This window comes from Ylistrum balloti, unplaced genomic scaffold (assembly GCF_031769215.1).
Source record: "Ylistrum balloti isolate Yb309-2 unplaced genomic scaffold, AGI_CSIRO_Ybal_v1 Utg370810, whole genome shotgun sequence".
Lineage (NCBI taxonomy): Eukaryota > Metazoa > Mollusca > Bivalvia > Pectinida > Pectinidae > Ylistrum > Ylistrum balloti.
The window spans coordinates 85893-107331 of NW_026782469.1; the positions used below are offsets into that span (position 1 = coordinate 85893).

General features: G+C 32.2%; 1 protein-coding gene across 3 annotated transcripts in view; it reads right to left on the bottom strand.

Moving 5' to 3' along the window:
* The window catches only part of LOC132558679 (cartilage matrix protein-like), a 64519-nt gene that overhangs the window by 16787 nt on the left and 26293 nt on the right, over positions 1 to 21439 (bottom strand). For all 3 annotated transcript variants that reach the window (XM_060223272.1, XM_060223273.1, XM_060223274.1), the window contains 4 exons: positions 18640 to 18655; positions 15330 to 15380; positions 13456 to 14061; positions 7126 to 7149 (listed from right to left, as the gene is read on the bottom strand). In XM_060223272.1, coding sequence (XP_060079255.1) covers positions 7126 to 7149; positions 13456 to 14061; positions 15330 to 15380; positions 18640 to 18655 — 697 coding nt within the window. The remainder of the gene's footprint in view (positions 1 to 7125; positions 7150 to 13455; positions 14062 to 15329; positions 15381 to 18639; positions 18656 to 21439) is intronic.

Sequence of the window (21439 nt, forward strand, 5' to 3'; positions counted from 1 at the left end):
CACTAATGCAAGTAGGTTGCATTTGAAAACCACAGAACAAACAAGACGTGCTGACGTCATCTATATTCTCTGTCAAACAGGATATAGGGCTTTTATTGTTTCAAGCGTAGCATTTGTTAATTTATGTAAGGAAATTGCTGGAAGTTGAAATAATTTAAACATTTAAAAAGACCTTGTGTATAAAATCAATTCTGAAGAAATATTAAGATTGCACGTGTAACTTATTAAAAATTAAGATGATTAATAATCCGTATTGAAATAATTTCATTTTTCTAAAATGAACTATAATTAGTAACATACGAACAGTTACCACTAAAACACTTCAATATTCAAATACGAAGTTCCCGATTAATAATATCTTCACTACAAATTTGCCCTAAATCGGTGTAAGGTATATCATATCTGATTTTTAAAATGACAGTGTTGTTTCGTATAAATGTTATTGTATTTCCATAATTTACACGCAATAAGTATAATTACAAATATGAAAAGAGGATCGAACACCATGCTAGAACTCAGTATTGTTCTTCCCAATCGATATGTATGTAATATGTCGCCAGATTTACTCCCGTAATTAGTTGTGATCTTGTTGAGATGCTATACAAGTTAATTTGCATTTGTGCAATCAATAGAAAAGATGCAAAATGTTTATCGATTCGAATATTAAGGTTAGAAACTCAATTATATTGATCAGGTGAAATATCATATCCTCCTGTAGGAAAGGCTTGTTTGCTTAAAGTACTTCAATCATAATTAGATAAATGTCCTACTCAGAATTTAAGTACTGTTCCTTAGGTACAATATGTAGACGAGCGCAATACACTTGACCCAAAAATACATAATCGTAAAGAATATACATTACTCACCTATCTATGTTTGGATTTGAAAAAAGAGTACTTATCCAATCCGTGGTGTCCAGTTGTTGAACTCTATTTACCTTATCCATCTCTTAAATGGACAATTGAATTGGAAAGTATCACACCTTGTACCCATCTATCATCTGTACAACAACATATAATTATAATGAGGTCGAAGATATATGTGCTTGTGATGGTATATCTTGGTATGAGAGGACATTTGAACAAACCACTATGAACGGTATTAAAACCAAACGTGATTTTAATAAATCGTAATTACACTTTTAAAATACATTTTTAAGGTAGAGGAGGTAGAGGGGGTTACCTGAAAATGCTGAATGTGAACTACATGTTTACTTTCCTTTTGATCACTTTAGTTCTCCTAAGTCTCATCCTTGCCTTCAAACTTAAGCATCACTGACGAGTCCTAGAGAGTACGTAAAAGCTGCATGATGCAGTTTAATTCATTGTTTGGCTGTAATCTACTGTATCTCACTCTAAATTATGATAGGTGCTATTCAGTTGTGTGTCTTTTGTACAATCTTTGAACAGTAATGCTATTCTATATTATGAATCTAGTGCAATTTGTACAAAATTGAATCCTAATAGAACAGTTGAGCGAGCAAACATCTATCTGATAACATACAAAAGAAAAACAAGGCGCTTTTTTGGTTGAATGTAGACAATTCTATCTTCTACTGTTCATATAACTGTCACTTTTCATGTAATTGAACAAATTGTTTTGATCTTATAAAAGTAACAACTGTCTTCACTTATATCTAAAATTTAGCCACAGAAACTAAAACCACACGATAAAACGATGAAGGTGTTTAGTCATTTAAAGATTCTACTTTACAATGAATATCAGTTACAATTTCACGCCTATGTACTTTTGTAGAGAAACCCTACTGCCTCGGGCATAACATCTTGTAAATCAGTAACGATTCAAACTATTCGTCGCAACGTTTTAACAGATAACACTTGGGCAATTATCTACTCATTCATTGGTGATTATATCAATTAATTGAAAACGCAAAAGCCATAAATTAAATCTATCACATGACCTTTGAAGTGAAGAAGACCTAATAGAATTAGTTTGTTATCTTTAAAAAGATTTTAATACGAGTTAGGTTTCTTTCTTTTGTTATCAAAAGAGATCGAATAACCTTATCATGAGATCAATCCCATTTCTGTAATACATCTGACCCAAAAAACCGGTCCGATAATGTGACCTCATTCATATATAGTCTTGATTATCTTATTTGGGGTTATTGCTCGAATGGTTATATATTTCATCTTTCCATACGCTATCTGTTAACACAGAGACTTGAAATTATTACTGGCAATGAAAAATATTTAGAGGTCACCTTGGCAGAATGAAGGAGCGGTTTGAAGTAGTTGTCCTGTTGGACAAGTGTATTTGAATAAAACTAAAGAGTATGAGCGAAGACCCAGATTTCAAACTACATTCTCGAGCATCGGTATCAAAGCTGCCACACCTACTCCAGAAGAGAGGCTCTATACATAAATAAAAACAGGATCTTGAATTAACAAAAGGAGAAAATACAAAACGCCTATATATATCATATTTGGCAAGTTAGCACATGAAAAATAATCTCGTTTTATCACAGATCTTCTTGTCAAACATAATGTACATCAGAGCTTTTGAGATCAAGATAAATTATCAATTTTCTGAGCATTTCTGCTATTTCTGTTCCGATTTTCCTGAAAATTTCATTTTTCCACTGATGTTACAAAAGAACTTCCACGGCACATGGCCAAATTTAGTTTTACACATCACATGTACCTCATATAATATAAAATACAATAAATCTCTATTTCTCAAATATGTATCAAATTCGTCATCATTTTTACAATATTTATTGTTTTTTACTATTTCGTAACTAACATATAACAAAAAACTCATACAGCATCCTGTTTTAATCAATATGTCCATTCATTTTTTTCTGTATCTTACATGATTACTGGCAGGTAATTGTGCGAGTGGGTTTGTAGAGAAACCCATAGTTCATATTATTGACAATTCATGATAGGCTGACACTTGCGCACGCGCGCACAAACGTTTTATCAAATAATCTGTACTGCTACCGTATCGTATATTTAGGTCAGATTTCATCCCAGTTTTTTTCTCACACAGTCTACCTGAGCTATGATAACGACCTAACCTTACGTAAATTTAGCGTGATCGCAACATAGGGCGCCTTTGTTTTTCTTATGAAAAGCGCCGTGTCAATGTTCTGTATAGTATTGCACAAACACACTGAGTAGGGCAGGTGCCCAGGCCAGATATCTGAAGTCTTAACTTAACACACGACATGTTTGAACAGCATAAGATTGTAACTTAAACGTGTTGGTATAATAACCATAATTAATCTTGTAGGTTTACATAAGGAACACTGTATGTTTTCTTATATAAAACGCCAAATAAAGTGACAAAGTTAACCTACATTATGATAAGATGACGTAAATATACTCTATTTTTTCAAGAGTTAAGATGACTGGTTTTGGTCGACTATGTACTAAAGAATTATAGAACACTTTTTCTTTCCCCGGTGACAGACGACACGATAACTATTTCACCTCGATTTTTATAGAGGATGTTTGACCCAACCGTTATCTATAAGTGTACAAACGGTTTTGCAATAATTTATTTAATATCGTATCTAAGGTTCGCAGAAATAAAAACGAACCTCTGTTTAAATTTCCACATTTAATATCTAAGTGATTGTTACAAATTTGAAAATGATAACATACATACTCTCAGATCGAACTGATCACGTTTGTATCTGTTTGATATAATAACATGGACCTACAGAGACTTACGATTATTCTCGGTAGATGTCTCAGATTCTCATAACTAGATAATATTAATCAATTTATATCATCTAAGTTTCCATTGTTATTAAAACTCCAACGGCAACAGTTTTAATAAACCAATCACCGCCGTCCCTTTGCCAATAAAGAACCTTTCCATTGGGATTAAAAGACTACTGTTATATAAAACTAGTGTTTGCAATCGAAAAGCTGTCTTGGATTAGTTTTTATAAACACACATCACGTATGTTTTCAGTGATCTTATGGAAAAGATAGCAAAGGTCGTCGACTGCTTATTTAATGGGACTGTTATTCCGGTCATGGTGGTGCCAGTTCTGGTATTTATATGATTGACCATCGTTTATTTCTGATTTGTCTTGATTCCTGCATCAAGTGATAATCATTATTTGAAAATTTTAATTTATCCGTAAATAATTTTTTAAATGATATCTTTAGTCTCCTTTTTATTTTTTGTGTCTACGATCACATTGCATCCACGTTTTGACTGAGCATTATATATCATATATATCGTACTACTTTTTCACATCATCTAAAAAATAACAAATTTACTGAGCAATGATATTACTGAGTATTCGAAAGATTTAGTGAATTAAGACATATCTCCTTACCAGACACATGAATACTTTGAAAAATTTCCATTTATCCCTCCCCAATGTTACAGTTCAAAACCGCCAATATCATCTCAAAAGCTGACAATGCTAGAACTAGTTAGCTTTAGAAACCATAGTTTATTTAGGTATTAGTGTCACATATCAAGGTAGACATACCACCATGATCGTTTAACGGAGATCATATAAAACAGTATTAACAATCCCGTTTGATATCATGAGAAGAAAGATTTAAAACCACAAAACAAACATAGTAATTTTAAAGCACCATGACTTAACTGAAACCGATTCTTCATCCTTCTCATAGTGTAAACTATCACCATTCGTCTCTTAAGTTGAACATAATATGACATGTTTGGACTAAGTAAATGTTCTATAAAGAATTATTGACTTAAGAACTATTTTTGAAAAATAGGGATATTTGGTTTCGAAAGATGAATGCATTCTCTTCATATTCGGATGTATGGCGAGTCATGCTTGTAAATGGAATTCTTTCCTTTCTGTGTGCTTACCCTGTGGAACCAGGGTTAATGATCACCTATATATATGTAGTGTATATAAAAGTATGATATATATGTCTTGTCTTATTTTAAATAAGAAATCTGATCAAGGTATGATTAACTAAAAACTCATCACGCTTGTCTTGAGACCAATTGTAAAAAGGATTAGGAACTTAACAAACCAAATTAACTTTCATTAATCTGTATTCGAACTTTCCATCTAATTCATTCTAAGAGTTATTTTCTCTTCCTGTCCCTATGCAACAGTTTTCAGTACAAAACAAATAATTTAAGTAATATTTTCAATAATTTACAACAATATTTCAACTTTATTTTATGTCAGATATTCCTTAAGCTTAACAGGCATTATGTATATTCTTGAAACTTGTTAGCTTAATGAATATGGCAATAGTGTCGTGTATTGATACTCAAAATTAGATATTTCTTTTTATATATAACTTTAGTTATTTATAACTTAAACGAGGTTAACTTAATTTGTAATTACATTAAACAGGAATCAATAGATTATAAAAGTATTTTTACTTTTGTTCGTGTATAACCGGTCGTTTTACAAAACCTGACATGCTGTGGTCAAACCAGTTATGTTAATGTACATACGAACACCTTGACACCCTGCTTAAATCACATACATAATTGTCAAGGATTATGTTACAACGGAAAAAGAGAGATGGCAATATTTATAGTAAAACACAGTAATTCCAAACACACCTTACCTCGATATAGGTAGAAAACCTAAAACCTTATCAGTTACGAATCCTTATTTTAATAAACGAGCAAAGGTTATCGACCTCATTTTAATCTGATATGGGTAACGATCTACCTGAATTTTCATATAGAGTTCCTAAGAAGAGTAGAATGATATGACTATCATATAAGTTTCTATTGAATCAACCTTTTGAATATTACGCAATTATTGCCAATGAACATAAAGGATATTTTATATCGGATAACATAATAACTTATCTAAACATAGTTCTAAAACTCTACATTTTTGCGACCTTTTGAGTGTATAAATGTTCAATATCTGGATTGTTATTGAGGATTATACCAAACAAAGTAAACTATTCCATTTATCAACAAATCTGAAAATCACTGGCATGATTAAGCTTATTGACTTATCTGTTAATTAACTTTTCAATAGTTTATTCCGAAAAAATATGAAATCATAAACAAATTCAAGATTTTATGCATTTTTAACATAGTTGACTCGGGAACCATATTCTTTTAATTTTGATTTCCTGTCTACATTTCCAATGTAGTTCGCTTCGCTAATTGCGAACAAAAGATCAAAAGGAATTAAATAGTCCTTTTAAATTTTAAGATTGATCATGAGATAACTTTTGATAAAATCGCCGAGAGTTGAACAAATATTGGTATATATATAGCCAGGTGGTCGAGTATCTACATTTTGACAGGTAAATAGTATGATAAACACTTATATGTTAGAGTATTTCTAACAGCGATATTCAGGATCAAATGTTTTCAATAAAATGTTAAATGCACAAAACGTCAACATATCAGCCACCCTATTAAATTGGTTACAAAATAAAACTGTTTATGCACAGATTAAAGAATCTTCTTTACAGCCACACTATTCAGTAAACGTTGATACATTTATGCATTCTAGACAACTTTTGACGACCGCTGAATATTAATGGTGTTTTAAGTTTTGCAGGTCAAAATTGTGCCATCCAATAGATTCACAACAAGAATTTTGGATATTCTTATCAATGTTTCTTTGCGTAAATCAGAGTAGTAGGTCAGATTCAGTTTCCTAGTACAAATTACAAATTATCGAATAATTCCATAACGTGTTAGTCATATTTCAAGCGGTAAGTATCCCTTACCAACAGCGTTGTAATACGATATTCTTATTACCTACAAACGATATGGTGTAGGTGTCTTGTTGAGATACGTAACGACATCGAGGCTGTTTTGTCTTTGTTTGTAAAGAAGATACGTTTGAAGCAGTCAGGACTTCCGTACAATTAGAATATATCTACAAAGATTTCCTGAAAGTGTATGTATCAAAAGCATAACCTGATTAAACCGAAACTAACCATGAAAGACAAGATATATGAACAATACCATAACGAAAATAATATGCTAATATCATATGCATGCAGTAACACAACAAAAGAGAATTTCATATCCAATAAGTATAATGTTCTCAATTGCTGGAGACGTTAGTTGTACAACGACTACAATATAAAGTATATACATGAAGATACAGTTAATAGTAATCGATACAAAATATCAATACATTGGAGTTACTGTACTTACGTTGTGGGGGAGGCGGATCTTGAACTGAAAAATGAAATATGAAAAGATCTTTAATAAATATATAAAAATAATTAGGAAGTATTTATAAGCTATGCTTCTAAATAACACGGCCAATTCTCCTTATTAAGATTCGTGTTTTTTTTTTTTTTTTTTTGCAGCTTGAAACAGAATATGACCATTAACCAAACGTTTGCATTGTTACTTTGTAAATATACCCATAATATATTTTAGCATATTGCACATATGTAATATAGCTTATTGTGACGTCACCTTAGATAATAATACAACGTCACACATTTACAGATAACATTTTGACGTAATAATGTAGACTTAAGATACAGAGCGGACATTACGCAAAGTTTGACGTAGAAATATTCGTTTCTACTACATTTCTTGGATAAATCGATTGCGTGATTAAACTTCTAAAATCGTTTCCATTTGACATGTCATACTTGCATAGAAAAATAAATGATTTGGATATAAGTAACCTACAGATATAAGATAATTATGTACATCGTTAATTTACGAAATACGAAAGTGAATAGATTTGAAAAAAAGTTATTTGGAACACGAAACAAAAATGTATGCGAGGGAAAAGAAAGTAAGATGAAATAAAAATATAATATAATATAAATGGGGACAAAGAGAACTGACAAGGTGATCGCACAATAATTCCCGCATAAAACGTCTTTAATCATGAAACCAAACACCGTGAAAATATCGAACCCATCTCCATAACCAAGTTATTAACTATTTTCCTTGCACGTCAGATTGAATGCGACCCTAGATGATCTGGAAATTGATAAAACTTTCCTTACACGTCAGATTGAATGCGATCCTAGGTAAACTGGAAGCTGATAAAACTGTACATGAAATATTCACTTCTCAACATATTACGAAAGGTATGTGCCCAACGTGCAACATATTGTCATATTTTCTTGATTTTTATATGATACTTAGATGTAAGTTTGTATGTTGAATAGTGCAGGAATTCAGAAGGCTAAAGACTAATTTTTATAGGGAACGTAGAATATTATACCCACATTTTTAAAATAAGAATGTCATATTAACAGCACTTTTCTGATGCTCAGTAAGAACGTTATATTTTGGATTGATTCGACATTTATACATCTATAAAGTACATTGATTAAAGCTACTCAACGGGTGTATTAAGCTTAATTAAGGAAGATGTATATGCTATATAATTACAAGCAAAATATTAATATATGTCTGCTCAATATATATTAAATATATATTAAGCAAAGACTGATTTCTGTATCTGTATACTAAATATAATGGGAAAAAAATCAAAGTAAAATTAGGGACTCGAGGAGATACACCTCAATCCCTTGTTTGCTTTACTTCTAAAGGAATAATTCTTAAGACTTTCCAAATCCAAGCAGTGTCAGAACTTGACGATAATATTGCGTTATGTGAATATGAGTTAATTTCGAAACTTCAGGAGATACAATATATCTTCTGGAGGTATATGTTTTTATTCAAAAAGAGTCGGGTGTAACCTTTGACCCTTTGTTCTTAATCAACGAACATCAAATTTTATATTTAGATTAGACACTTCATGTGACATAACGGGGTAAATAAGAATTTTGTTTGTCGCTTGAGGGATTCAGGGATATCTTGAACACAATTATGTATATCAAAAGTGGACATTTGTGACATTTGACTCTTTTGACCTTGACCTATTATCATAAAGATGTAATCAGGTGTAGAACATAATATATCAAGATGTGAAGTAACTTTTTAGAGGAACAACATACAATATCTATCACATAATATCTTTATTCTCAAATTGTTCAAATATGACCTATAATCCTTTGACCTTACTGTTAACCACATCATAGTACTTAAATCTAAAACTTAATGTTGTGATGACAGATGGCCTAAACATATTGAAGGATTCATAAGGTTTCGGTTAAAGAGGCTTTTGACACGGACGAATGCGCGGGCGCACAGATATCCATAACATTATCTTCACTTCATCTTACATCAGTTAGGGATATTAACAGTTGAAATCAAGGTTAAGAATTCTTAATGGGTCAAGGATTAGTACTAGTGACCGCTTTTAGGACATATTTCCTAGGGCACTACATTTTAACTAGATAAAAATTATTTGAAACGAATCGAAATACGATGTATCCAACTGTTCGGTGGTCTCAATGCAGTAATACTTAAATTCATTTAAAGCCTAAGTGAAAAACAAATTTCAGGTCTTTTCAAAGATAATTTGGAATCGTGGCTCTCTAAGGGAATGTTTATACGAGAAAGAGATAAATATCCACTTCAGAAAAATTGTGGTCGATCTACTGTATACGTTTGTTCTTAATCAAGACTGGGTACACTTTGATACCTCTATCTCGGACAATGGTCAGTACGTCTGAATACAGAACCAAGTGAGGGGGAAAATTTCGATGGTCATTGAAAATGTTTGAACAGTGTTTGCAAGCAGGGCTTGTTTTCATAATAATGTATTTACTTGACTAATTTTAAGAGCTCTCTAGTTTTATTTACTTATCAATTATAACGGTAAACAAATATGAAATATTGTCTGTTGACTTCACGGTGCTTGTATATCCTTATAGGTCTCCTTCAACTAATTTTGTTGACAGTACAACTGTTTACGGAATTGGAGTTAAATAACATTAGTGGTGAGTATACAGTATATTTAGACAAAGTGTTGTCACATGGAATTACATTTAATACGCTAGGTTTTGGTATGGATGCGTTGTATAAAGCATGATAAGCTTCTGGAACCATTATTTTTATTAAATATGTCATAATCAGCTGGAGTATAAAACTAATTTAGTTCACAATATAAAAGTAATAATTTAAACTTTATTTCATGCATATGTATAAGTGCTGGAAATTTTTGTCATTGTTTAGATATCAAAATTACCTTACAAATAAAGTTAACATATCTTGGTTCAATTGATGTACAGACTTCTGCTTATCAGCTCAATCACACGTGTCAAGCTTTATTTCAATAAATTAAGTATAACTGTAAAATTTAAACCAAGGTGAACGACAGGCCAATTTTGAGTTCGACATTACTTTAGAATTTTGGAGGACAATGGTAAAACGTACTTCAGTGTTTTGATGACATGTATCCTTAGACTAAATCCTCCCCACAGCTGTCTGTAGCCAGCGGGATATTTCAGATTAAAACAAGTAAAGTACATGCTTGTCAACGTTGTACTTTTAGTCTAAGCGAGGTAGTTCAAAACCTTTATTGTTAAATATTCCAAATTTTTTGAGAAATTGAAATGGTAAATTAGATCCAATTAACATTAAAATGATTGATGATATGCAATCTTAAAGATCCTAGTTAACATTAACTTTAGTTCAGAGAAGCATTCCCCGCATAAAACAACGGTGTTGATTATCATAGACATTTTAGGTTTCTAATGAACGGTTTTAAAAAATCATTAAAATGATACTTTCTCCATGAAAAGTTGTTAAATTTGAAATCTTATTGTAAACTCTAGTGTTAGAAGTGTGAAATACAAAAATCCCATAATACAATTAAGACGATGAGTATACAAAAACATAAATGAAATTGTGATTTTAAAGACAAAGCTAGAATTTTAATGCTGACCTACAATAACACATATGTCCAAAACGCAGTTTACAATAGGGGACTGCATGTAAGAAATTTCCATGAAAATTCTCGGATTTTAAACATGTATTGAGAAAAAGAAATCACACAATCAACGGTGTGCCATTGTGGCATTAGACCACCGTATTAGGTCATTGCTCTGTATCATTAAATTGCTTGTAAAATACAGTAAAATCAGAAATAAATGTGTAGAGAATGCAACAGAGAAATTGTTGAATACGAATACGTCATGACTGGGAAATTGGAACGTTTTGAAAGTAAGTTTGTTTCCAGATTAATATTAAACATTTTATTCTAAATTAATCCCGATTATGAACTATGTCAAAGCATAAAAAAAGAAATAAAAATCAAAGTAAGCATTGACTATTGCATCACAAAAGGTTATTCCGGAGATTTTGCACTCCACAGATTTTTTCCCTATCCGCTTAATTTTAATGAAATCATTGAAATAACACGGAGATTTGTTGAATGTGCCGAATAGAACTATAAAAGGTGTATATAGATAATTGCATTCTTTCGTTTCAGAACATTCTGTTGGGCTATTTTGGGCGCCATGACAGAGATGAAGGAATGTTACTAGTACAGTGAAAAATGTCAGGTGTGTTTTGGCAGGTGCTTCTTAGAGGTTAGGCTATCCTTAGTGACAATTTCTATTATGATAGAAAAGGTGGAGTAGGTCAATGAGTGGTGAACCATCACTTTGATACAGAGGTTGAGTGTATGACTTAGCTAGTCTCAATGAAATAGTTTGGATACCTTTAACACACCTGTGCTGAGAAAATCAAATAAGGTCAGACAGGGTAAACCAGATTTAAGAAACATCCAATCTTAGTGAACGTTGTTTAGGTTAAAATCTAGATGTTGATCTTAAATTACACCTAAACTCCTATTTTCCTTAAAATAAAAAAAACAAATGATGATAATGGTGAAAACAAAAGAATAACAGATATTAAAAATAAAAAGATTCATATGTAAAATTAGGAATGACTACAATTTTGAATTATATCATAACAAATCAATACGAGTTAAAGTTAACGAAAATAACTACCTTACTGGCAGCAGTGTGTTTACGAAAACATAGTTAATGTCAACAGAACAAAAAGTGTTCCGCACTTGCCAATGCATCTAGTTTGAAACATCATCATTACGCAATATTGTTTACCTCGGTTTCGCTACCGTTGATCATGTGATCGAGGAGGAAAAGCGTGTAATCAGTATTATATTATAAGGTGCAACACTATTTTTTTAATATTTTCAATTAAATTTTGATAGTCAATATCTAAACAGGTTTGTTTTATATTTCAAAGAATTAATCCCGATTCAAAACGATAAGCAACCATTTTAAGGACACTACTACATTGCAAAAAGCCCTGTCGCCTAATAGTATGTACCTTTTGAAGCAAGCATAACCTAAGCCCTAAGCCGCATTGGCATTTAAGTCGTATACAAAATGTATATTATTTTTTCTAGATTACTCAATACGAGCTAAATCACCGGATATAAATGCGACGCGAAATAAGAATAAAAACTGTGTAATAATTGTAATTCAAATTTTAAAACAAAGACGCCAGAAAATAGGCAACTCCCTTCAATCTGATTGAAATTACTATTTCACAGTCATATCCGAATGAAGAAATTGATATTTGGTCCAATTTTGAAATGTAGCACATCATTATGGCCACTATCAACAGTCACACAACGTCCGTGTACAAGGATATACATTATTGATATAAAAAGGCAGAACAGCGTTTCAATCAGATTGAAAATTACAGGGGAAAAATTTGGTTAAATACGAAAGCTATATCAACGAAGTGAACGCTTACGTTCATCCCGATTGGGCGCTGGAAAAACAGTACAAAACACATTTCTGGGGTGTTTCATAGGTTTACAAAGAGCAAAAAACAAATGAAAGAAAATGTGAATAATTATAACCAAAACGCCCCCGCTGACGTTTTTAGAATCTTTTCTACATCATGAAACAATAGTAAATTATATATCAAATGTTACATCTACTGACTAAAATTGATTTAAGAATATTTGTAAATAATTATGAAATGAGAGTAATACTTGTGTGTATAATGACATATGATATAATAACTTGGGCGAAGTTACAAAAGGTAAAATATTTAGAGGAATTATAATGTATACCGGGATATTTTCGGTTAAGGTTATTTTCATCCTTGTACCACTACACAAAAATGCGCTTCATGTTCGTTTCGCCTTCTGAGGATTTCATAAAAGGTTTATATACGTTTCGCATCTACCTTATATTCGCTCTCTTTATTCATGGACGAAAAGGAACAATAATTTCCCGGTATACAGTACATCAAAAGGCTAGAAATCATAAGGAAATATTCCGGTGACAGGGAATACTACAGAAAATACACTACAAACAAAAATCATTTTCACGAACGCTGAATGTCAGAAAAATAAATATAATAAAGACAATTTCCTGACCTGGTATATATGCATATTATGGTTTTTTCGAGTAAGCTACAGATATCTCCCTTATTTGTGTTGACAAAATACGTAAATGTAGATGGTTTAACCCTTAAAGTGTAAAATTGTATGGTAAGATTGACCTCATTTCAAATGTTTGTTTCTTGAAGAGTATACGTATAATAATCATTGTTATGATACATGTATATATGAAAGTATATATGAGGTATAAATAGATATAAAGGATATGAACTTACCTTCACAAGCTCTGTATGCAACCATTTCAGTCAGAGCTCGTGTATTGAGTTTGTTGAAATTATCCACCTGAAGGTAATACTTTTCCTCTGGTTTACTAGCGATACCCATGAGTTCACTTGGGTCAATATGGGGTCCTACCCCTATCGAGAATACATGACAACCCATAACTTTTAACTCCTCGGCCTCCCCGAGAGTAAGAGACTTTCCCATCTCTTTCGTGTATGGATCAACCCTCCCAGGGTTGGTACCACCGTCCGTTACTACAATGACAACATTGGGAACATTTGGGCGGTCCCCGACCCCCGGAGTAAACAAGCCTCTCCTTGTTTGGTTTAAAGCTCTATAGGTCACTGTTGCTGGACCTGCAGCATATTTAATACTTGACACAGCACTTAAGATATCGTTTTCATTTGAAAACTGATTAAAGTTAAATTCAGTGTTTACCACATTACTAAATGACACTATAGCAACGCGTGTTTTGTCTGGGCCAAGTTCAAATTCCTGAAGTACTTCCCTCACAAAGCGAAGTTCTTTGTTGAATTCAGGTTCCCCAATACTTCGCGAAGAGTCTATTACAAATGCTAAGTCAGCTATCTTTCCACAAACTAAAAAAAAAAACAAGAAAAGTACATCACCTACAATATTTTGGTTCACGAACATACGCGTGGACGATCAAAACCTTGACACAAAGTTATGAAACGAGTCAGAGAGGTAACAGATTTAGAAGAATAGGTAAACAGTAATCACGTTAATATGTCAAACCAAACACCCATCCCAAACCATATCCTTAATTTGGGGAAAAACGGAGTCCTGATAATCACTGTATTATCCATCTTGATGGATCAAAAATCTTCCGCTATTTTTGTTATTACCTGTTGAGGTGAAACTAATTTCAACACACTTATCTTATCTAATCCACTTCGAATAATTGAATTTTGTCAGTAACCAGGATCTAATGGAAGCCTTTCAACCTATGTTTTGGGCAGAATGCAGAATTTTCGGGCATACGTATAAAATACGATTAGCCATTTATTTTTGGAGATACAAATTCAAACATGTTTTTAGATAATCAAAGTAAAAGTCGTCGGTTTTATTCGATTGTATATATATATATATATATATATATAGTTCATGTGGTTTAGTGAAGCTGGGTTCAATCAGGTCGTCAAGCATCATCAATTAGGTTAAACCGGATTATTCATTGGTGTGTTTTTAAATTGATGATAACTTTTGATATATATATATATATATCAACATCTATATATGGGAGTTCATTTAAAAGATGTCATCCATGAAAAAATACACAACTGGATGTCAACTGATTTCAGTATTGCTAATGAGTTTCCAGAAATGTTCGATAAGCTCAAAATTACCCAAGTGTCAACTCCATTTGAACGAACATCTGAATCTAAAGCATCTATATTAACTAGGTTACATTATAGGTATAAGTTAAGCAGACATTTCATTTGGGAATTAAAGCATATAGTTACTGCATATGATATAAGGTAAAGCTTTGGTTCACAGGTTTCCGCCGGGATCTAAATTACGTAAAAGACAGGTGTTAGAGGTGAAAAGGTAGGGATGGATGTTTTAATGACATATTTGACATATTCAATAAATGTTTTCTTTAAGAAATAGAAATAGATTTACTCGAATTTTATATAAAACATAAACTGATATTTGATATCAATACATAAATGTTAAATTAGATGCATGAAAATATATATAATTCAATTCTGGAAACAAAAACAAACAAAATCATTAAGTTAATAAGATATGTACGAAGTAACGAAATTTGATATTGTCTCAAAATTTGACTTTCAAAGAACAAAAATGAAGCCTGCAATAAAAATGAAAGCATAATTGTACATACCACGATTTCTCCTTGCAAAAGAGTCTTCTTGGCGTTTGACTCGAGGTAGTGCTGCAAGTAGCATAACAAATCATTTCATATTTGTTTGGGCCAAAAAGATTACCCATTGTATAACAAAATAGCTGAACCATAGCAACTGCAAAATTGAGAAGCTTTTTTAGGATTTCTTTTGTGTGATATTTTTAAAGAATGTTTCTGAAATATGTGTATTACTCCCATTTGATATCGATGTCCAATTTGATAGATCTGATGGATTATTTTCTGTCATTATGAGTTTGAAATATATATATATATATATATATATACATATATAAAGTACGTATTGTTTTGTATTATATATCTACAAGCAGAGTATAACCTTAAAGCAATTTCAAAAAATAAAAATAGTATAACTTCGTATATCATAATTCATCCTTCCCGTGAATACAAAAGTAAATGTTTTTGGTGCAGCGATTGCGCTGACGGCAGATCGTTTAACTTTTCAATCGCCAGGGAAGACCTGATGTAATTTGACTACCCCTGCACGGAACGGTTTGTGTTGCTGAAATTGACAGCCTGGACAATAATTATTACGCCAATTTGCCTTGATGGCATGCAATGGGCTTCCAGTATGCTGTTCATTGAAGTAGCCCGTGGCTACAACAAAGATATTACATCCCTAAAAGGCCCTGGCTGTTGATATGCGATAATCAAAGTAAGCAAATAAATATATCTTCTATTTTATGATGGCACCTGCATGCTTCTCACAGTGTATTCGAACTTTATCATCATTCTCATTGTAACGTGAAAAAAAATCGATAGGATATTCTAATATAACTTTCAATATTGATGGAAAAATTTCATTGCAAAAAGTGGTCCCAAGCAGTTTTGTATTAATGTGATTCGAATTAACAAATGTGCCATGCCGTGATGAAAAGTTATGGAGTAAAATTTCGCGAAAATAAACTGCGATTCAAAAATCAAATCATCCAAGAATGTAAAGATCCTCTTTCAGGAATAATTTTAAAATCACTTTACGTGCGGCATGTCGAACCTACCTAATGTTCATAGTGATAGCCAAATTTGTTATTTAGTATTGATGGAAAATAGTTTTGAATTGAAGTATCGGCTTTCAAAATACAAAACAAAAATATATGAATATGTTCTTTGCTTATTGCATAAACGAGCAATTATGGTCATCGACAGGATGAGCGCCTATGGTATGGCTCCGAAGTTTGACTAATTCGTTGAACATCCTTTGCAGTCATAGCACATCCTATGATTACATCTTTACTGCGGTAAAGCACTCTCAGCTCAAACAAGTTACCAAAATGAATATATATATCATATGTTATGGTAGATTTCATAACATAAATGCGATGCTTCTAGTATATTTATTGATATGATAAATGCAATAGCTATTTTGATAATGAATATAAAATGAGTTAAAAAGCTTACTAGATTTTAAAAAACTCATAGAAATTGAAAATATACTATCAATGGTATTATTCGGAATAAAGTGATGTATATTTTGCGTACAAATGTATAGATTTAAAGCTAAAAATACCTGTTGAGAATGTTTCGTATCTATATTAGATCTACAAAACGTCAACAGGTATTTTTTTATCGTAATGATATAGATTAATTTGTCAAACAAATTACTTTAATAATGCTGATGAAAATGTTTGTGGGTTCTCAGAACTGCAATGAATTATATGGTTTATGCCTTGTTCAAATAACTGATATCCAATATCAACCAACGAGTGCTATATTTTTTTAACTGGACAGATTTTTCATTCTCCATTAGAAATTTAACTGAAAATGCTTAGGAATGTTACTGTTCATAAATTGTGATCTTTAGTCGAATATACGATGTCGCATCGACGACACAATCTCTGTCAATCTCTGACACTCTGTCAAAATATTACATGAATCATTCAACAATTGTTGCTACTGGAAAGGAAAGAAGAAAAACCAGAATGTTTTTAAATGTTTCAAGTCATCTGGTACATGTATATAGTAGTATAAAGAAGTATGATTCATAACGATTTTTTCAGCTTGACTGTACCTTTGTTACGAAAAAATGATCGAAAGAGGTCGATAAATTGTGTGGGATACTGTTTATTTGCCGTTTCGTTTGTAACGTATTCTTTAATCTATTATCACACACAGATAAACTTTCGGTAATCACACGTTTTTGTCAACAATAAAAGATGACTACGCATGCGTATGCAACTGCACTTATAAATTGTGTCTGGATTGCTGATATAGATCTAACCAGCGTCAACAGACGATTCAATTAGTATAGCATGACATAACACTCAGACTGACATCAAAATGAGAACGTTTCATTTCATAAATGTTAAAAGTATATTGCAAAGTTTCTGAGTCGTTAAGCTGTGACATATGCATCTTCAATGACTGACTGCTAGAGATAAAAACAGCGGACGAATGTCACACAAAAAAAATATTATGAAATTGAGTATGATTATATTTCAGTGTTCGCATTGTTAAGGTCACCTCCATATTATAGGTGCATTCGTCAACAGATGTTCCTTTAGTACCTGTATATCTATACTAAGAGAAAGTGAATACCAATATCAGAGAAAGAAAATACCAGATCCAAAATTGTATTTGGGGCTTTTTCATCTAGAATTTCACATTACCTTTTTTATATTTCTTTTGTTTTTTGCATTTTCCTCAGTCGCCTCCTATGTTTTAAAACGTGAGCGCGAAACATTAATGAAGAGTCCTTGAATAAGGAAAAGTTTTAGTATGTTCTTTATGATTAGGCTCTACATAATCGAATTTTAAATTTGGTATTGAACTGTTCTATTCACTTGTGATCATCATCACAAGCTCCCATTCAAATGTGTTTAAGTGCGCAAAGGCCACTGGGTAAATACAGCTACTGTATACCCCATCTTAAATACAGGAACCGTTAATGACTGATCAAATCTGCCGCCGCCTCATAGAACTGTGTCTTTGCGTAAACCAATGTACAGTTGTCTACTTTTACAGTATTTCCAAGAGACGGTCATGGAGACAAACGTTTCCAGATATCTGGATCTTATTACATGTCTACCGGCTCTAAACTGTCTCAACTTATATATCTAATAGCTTTCATATGAAAACATTCTTAGGAACACAGCGAATTATATTAACAAAACATCTAACATAGTGACACACATATCGAAAAGTATATCTGCGGTTTACAATCAATCTTGTATAGCATAAAGAAGCTGCATTAATATTTGCGGTAGTCTTCACAGAATTTATTTGCCAAACGTGATAAAGAAAATATTTTAAAAGTAAAAGAACGCATACTTACCCAAACCGTTTCCTACCTGAAAAATAGAATGTGAAACATGAGTATGTTATATTCTTTACTTTATTGCGATAAAAATATGTCTTTGTTGTATTTGCTTTAATCATTCAATCTACATTATGATACTTTATGCCCGCCTTAAATCAGTAATCAGTCCTTGACATTCATTTCATCAATCAACTCTACACACTAATGTCTTGATACCTATGAAACTTCAAATCAGGCAATAAACCAAAACAGATATTTTATTATGTAGAGTACAAATTTGGGGTATGCATGTTGATGATTAGCTTTCTTATGGCTCCGTATTTTTTTTTTTTTTTTTTTTTATTTTTTCCTCAGAAGTACATATTGATTCATATTTATCTAAGTACTTCAGTTATTAAAGAGGTAAACAATTGTTTTCACCTCCATAGGGTTTTTAAAATAATCTCGTTACCATTATTTATATTTTTATATATTTGATAAAGCTGCTCAAATGCAAATCAGTTGTTTCTGATTTGAAGACTTGAAGAACTCCTTACATAATGGATTTACTAATTCAATTTGAAGATCATGCTATCAGAAAACATCTGGGTCCTTTATTCTGTAGGTCGGTGTATCTTGTCTCGATTCTTCTATCAATTGTAGCAATAGATCAGTGACCCCATTATCAGGGACATCTAAGTAGGGGGCTTTTATACAGCAGGACACAGACAGTATTGACCCCCTGTCAGGGCTACCTTGGGAAGGAGCTGATAGGGACGTATAGGACACACTATAGGGCAAATTTAAAGGCTACCTGACGTATAAATAAAACAACATTACGATAGCAGTTTTCTTAACATAAGAACTATGACTACCACAGGCCTTGCCTAGATATAATACCTATGTACATCTAACATGATATACAGGTATAAAGATATAAAGGTCGATTATGACGACCAACACTAGAGTAAATATATTAAGCATAATAGTTACTGACCACCTTTCTGTCAAGCAATCTTTATCACAATTCTGGTGTTTTACTTAGTACGTTTGCAACCTTTTCCAGCTTTAAAAAATTGATTTACTTGTTTATATTCACGAAATTTTCTTTTGTTTTTAATATATAAAATATATAAACATTGTTACATATAGGTTGGCAACAATATAAGGAACCCTTTCTTTAAAAAAAAAATACACGTGCATTACGGAATATTTCGGGACAATAGGAATCCGATTTCCATTCTCAACATTGTTGTAATTAAAGTTAACAGATTGAATGTTAAATATGGTATATATACCGTTTGATATAACTGATATTTCATGTTCTTTCACTTTTGTGTAATAAGAATGTATTCGATGAATACAACATGGCATGCGTGTTTTTGTTGGTAATGTCATCGATCACAGATGTTTATTGTTGCTACGATACTACAATTAGAGGACATCGGAATAGCACAAGCATAGATAAATTTTCAAGCTGTGCTCACTACTCGGGACAGGTTATGTCTATCATGCAGTCGATATCATGGAATGGAACATGAAATGCTATCGTAATGTCAAACCTAAGTCTGACACCTGGATAATAAGCGATTGTCATCTCTCATGACTATCAGAGAGGTAGCCAACGCAAAACAAAATCAAGGAAACATCGCCTCAAAGTGAGTCCGACTCTTCAAGAGGTTATAACAAATTAACTAAACCGAGAACCTAGATTCTGGTATAGGGGTAGTTATGGGTTTTATTATCGTATATGAAATGTTGGCAAAATGTGAATTTAAAAGATTAAGAGAGTAATTAAGGGGGGGGGGGGTAAATATCGAATCAGGTGGCAGCATATCTCTTTAAAATTAAGATTTGTCAAAGTTTGTAAATATAACGAGGGTATGACGGGGATGATTATCAAATGAGATTAAAAAATGCATATCGCAGCATGTAGCCGTAGGAGGTTAATATTAGGCAATGCAATATATGGGTAAAGATTTTAGGTACGTATTTTCTTGTTTAATGTACCAGTCAAATGTAAATGAATGCGTCCATTATAGACAGGATTACGTAATCTGTGAGGGAGACGCCTCAGTTCTTGCTGATAGCCCTACTTCTATCATTATGTATATTTAATGACGGATAAATGTTCAGTGTCGAAATGGGCAAAGGGAATGCATGGGTGGTATTTACATCCTAATAGATCAGTGAAATAAATTATAAGCATACAGGCATGTCAAATACTGCAATACGAAGCAGCATATCATTTCTCCACATGTCATTCAATACAATATCATCCCAGATTACTGAAATATACAAATATGATATTGCACTGTATAACTTATGTTACCCATTGAAACTAAATACGGAAATGTGATACCAAGAGAATGAGATCCCTTATAAAATGGCAGATTATCGGTAGTGGTGGTCTAGAATTGAACAATACATCAAAGAGAAAAATACGATAAAAAAAAGTGCATCAGGTCTATTTTCAATTTATGTCCTAGACACAGACTGACCGCAAGACCCGAGGTTTTTGTAATGGGTTCTCTAGACACATATCATTACTAGTTCAGATTAGATCGAAGGATTGGCAGAGATATGCAAGAGATAAAACTGTACTATTAAGTACAATGATGAATTTTGCTTTTAAATTACACAGGAAATAACAGATTTTTTTTTGTTTTTTTGCAAGTTAAACAAAGAGTGCGCTTCCAAATAATTTCGCCGTATTCAGAATAAATTGTTAAGTATTAATAGAAATCATCAATTTTGTTCGTCTATTCTGTTTGGAAGTTTTTATCTATATTCATAAACAAACTTAAATACAAATGTTCTTGTATGCAAATGAGAT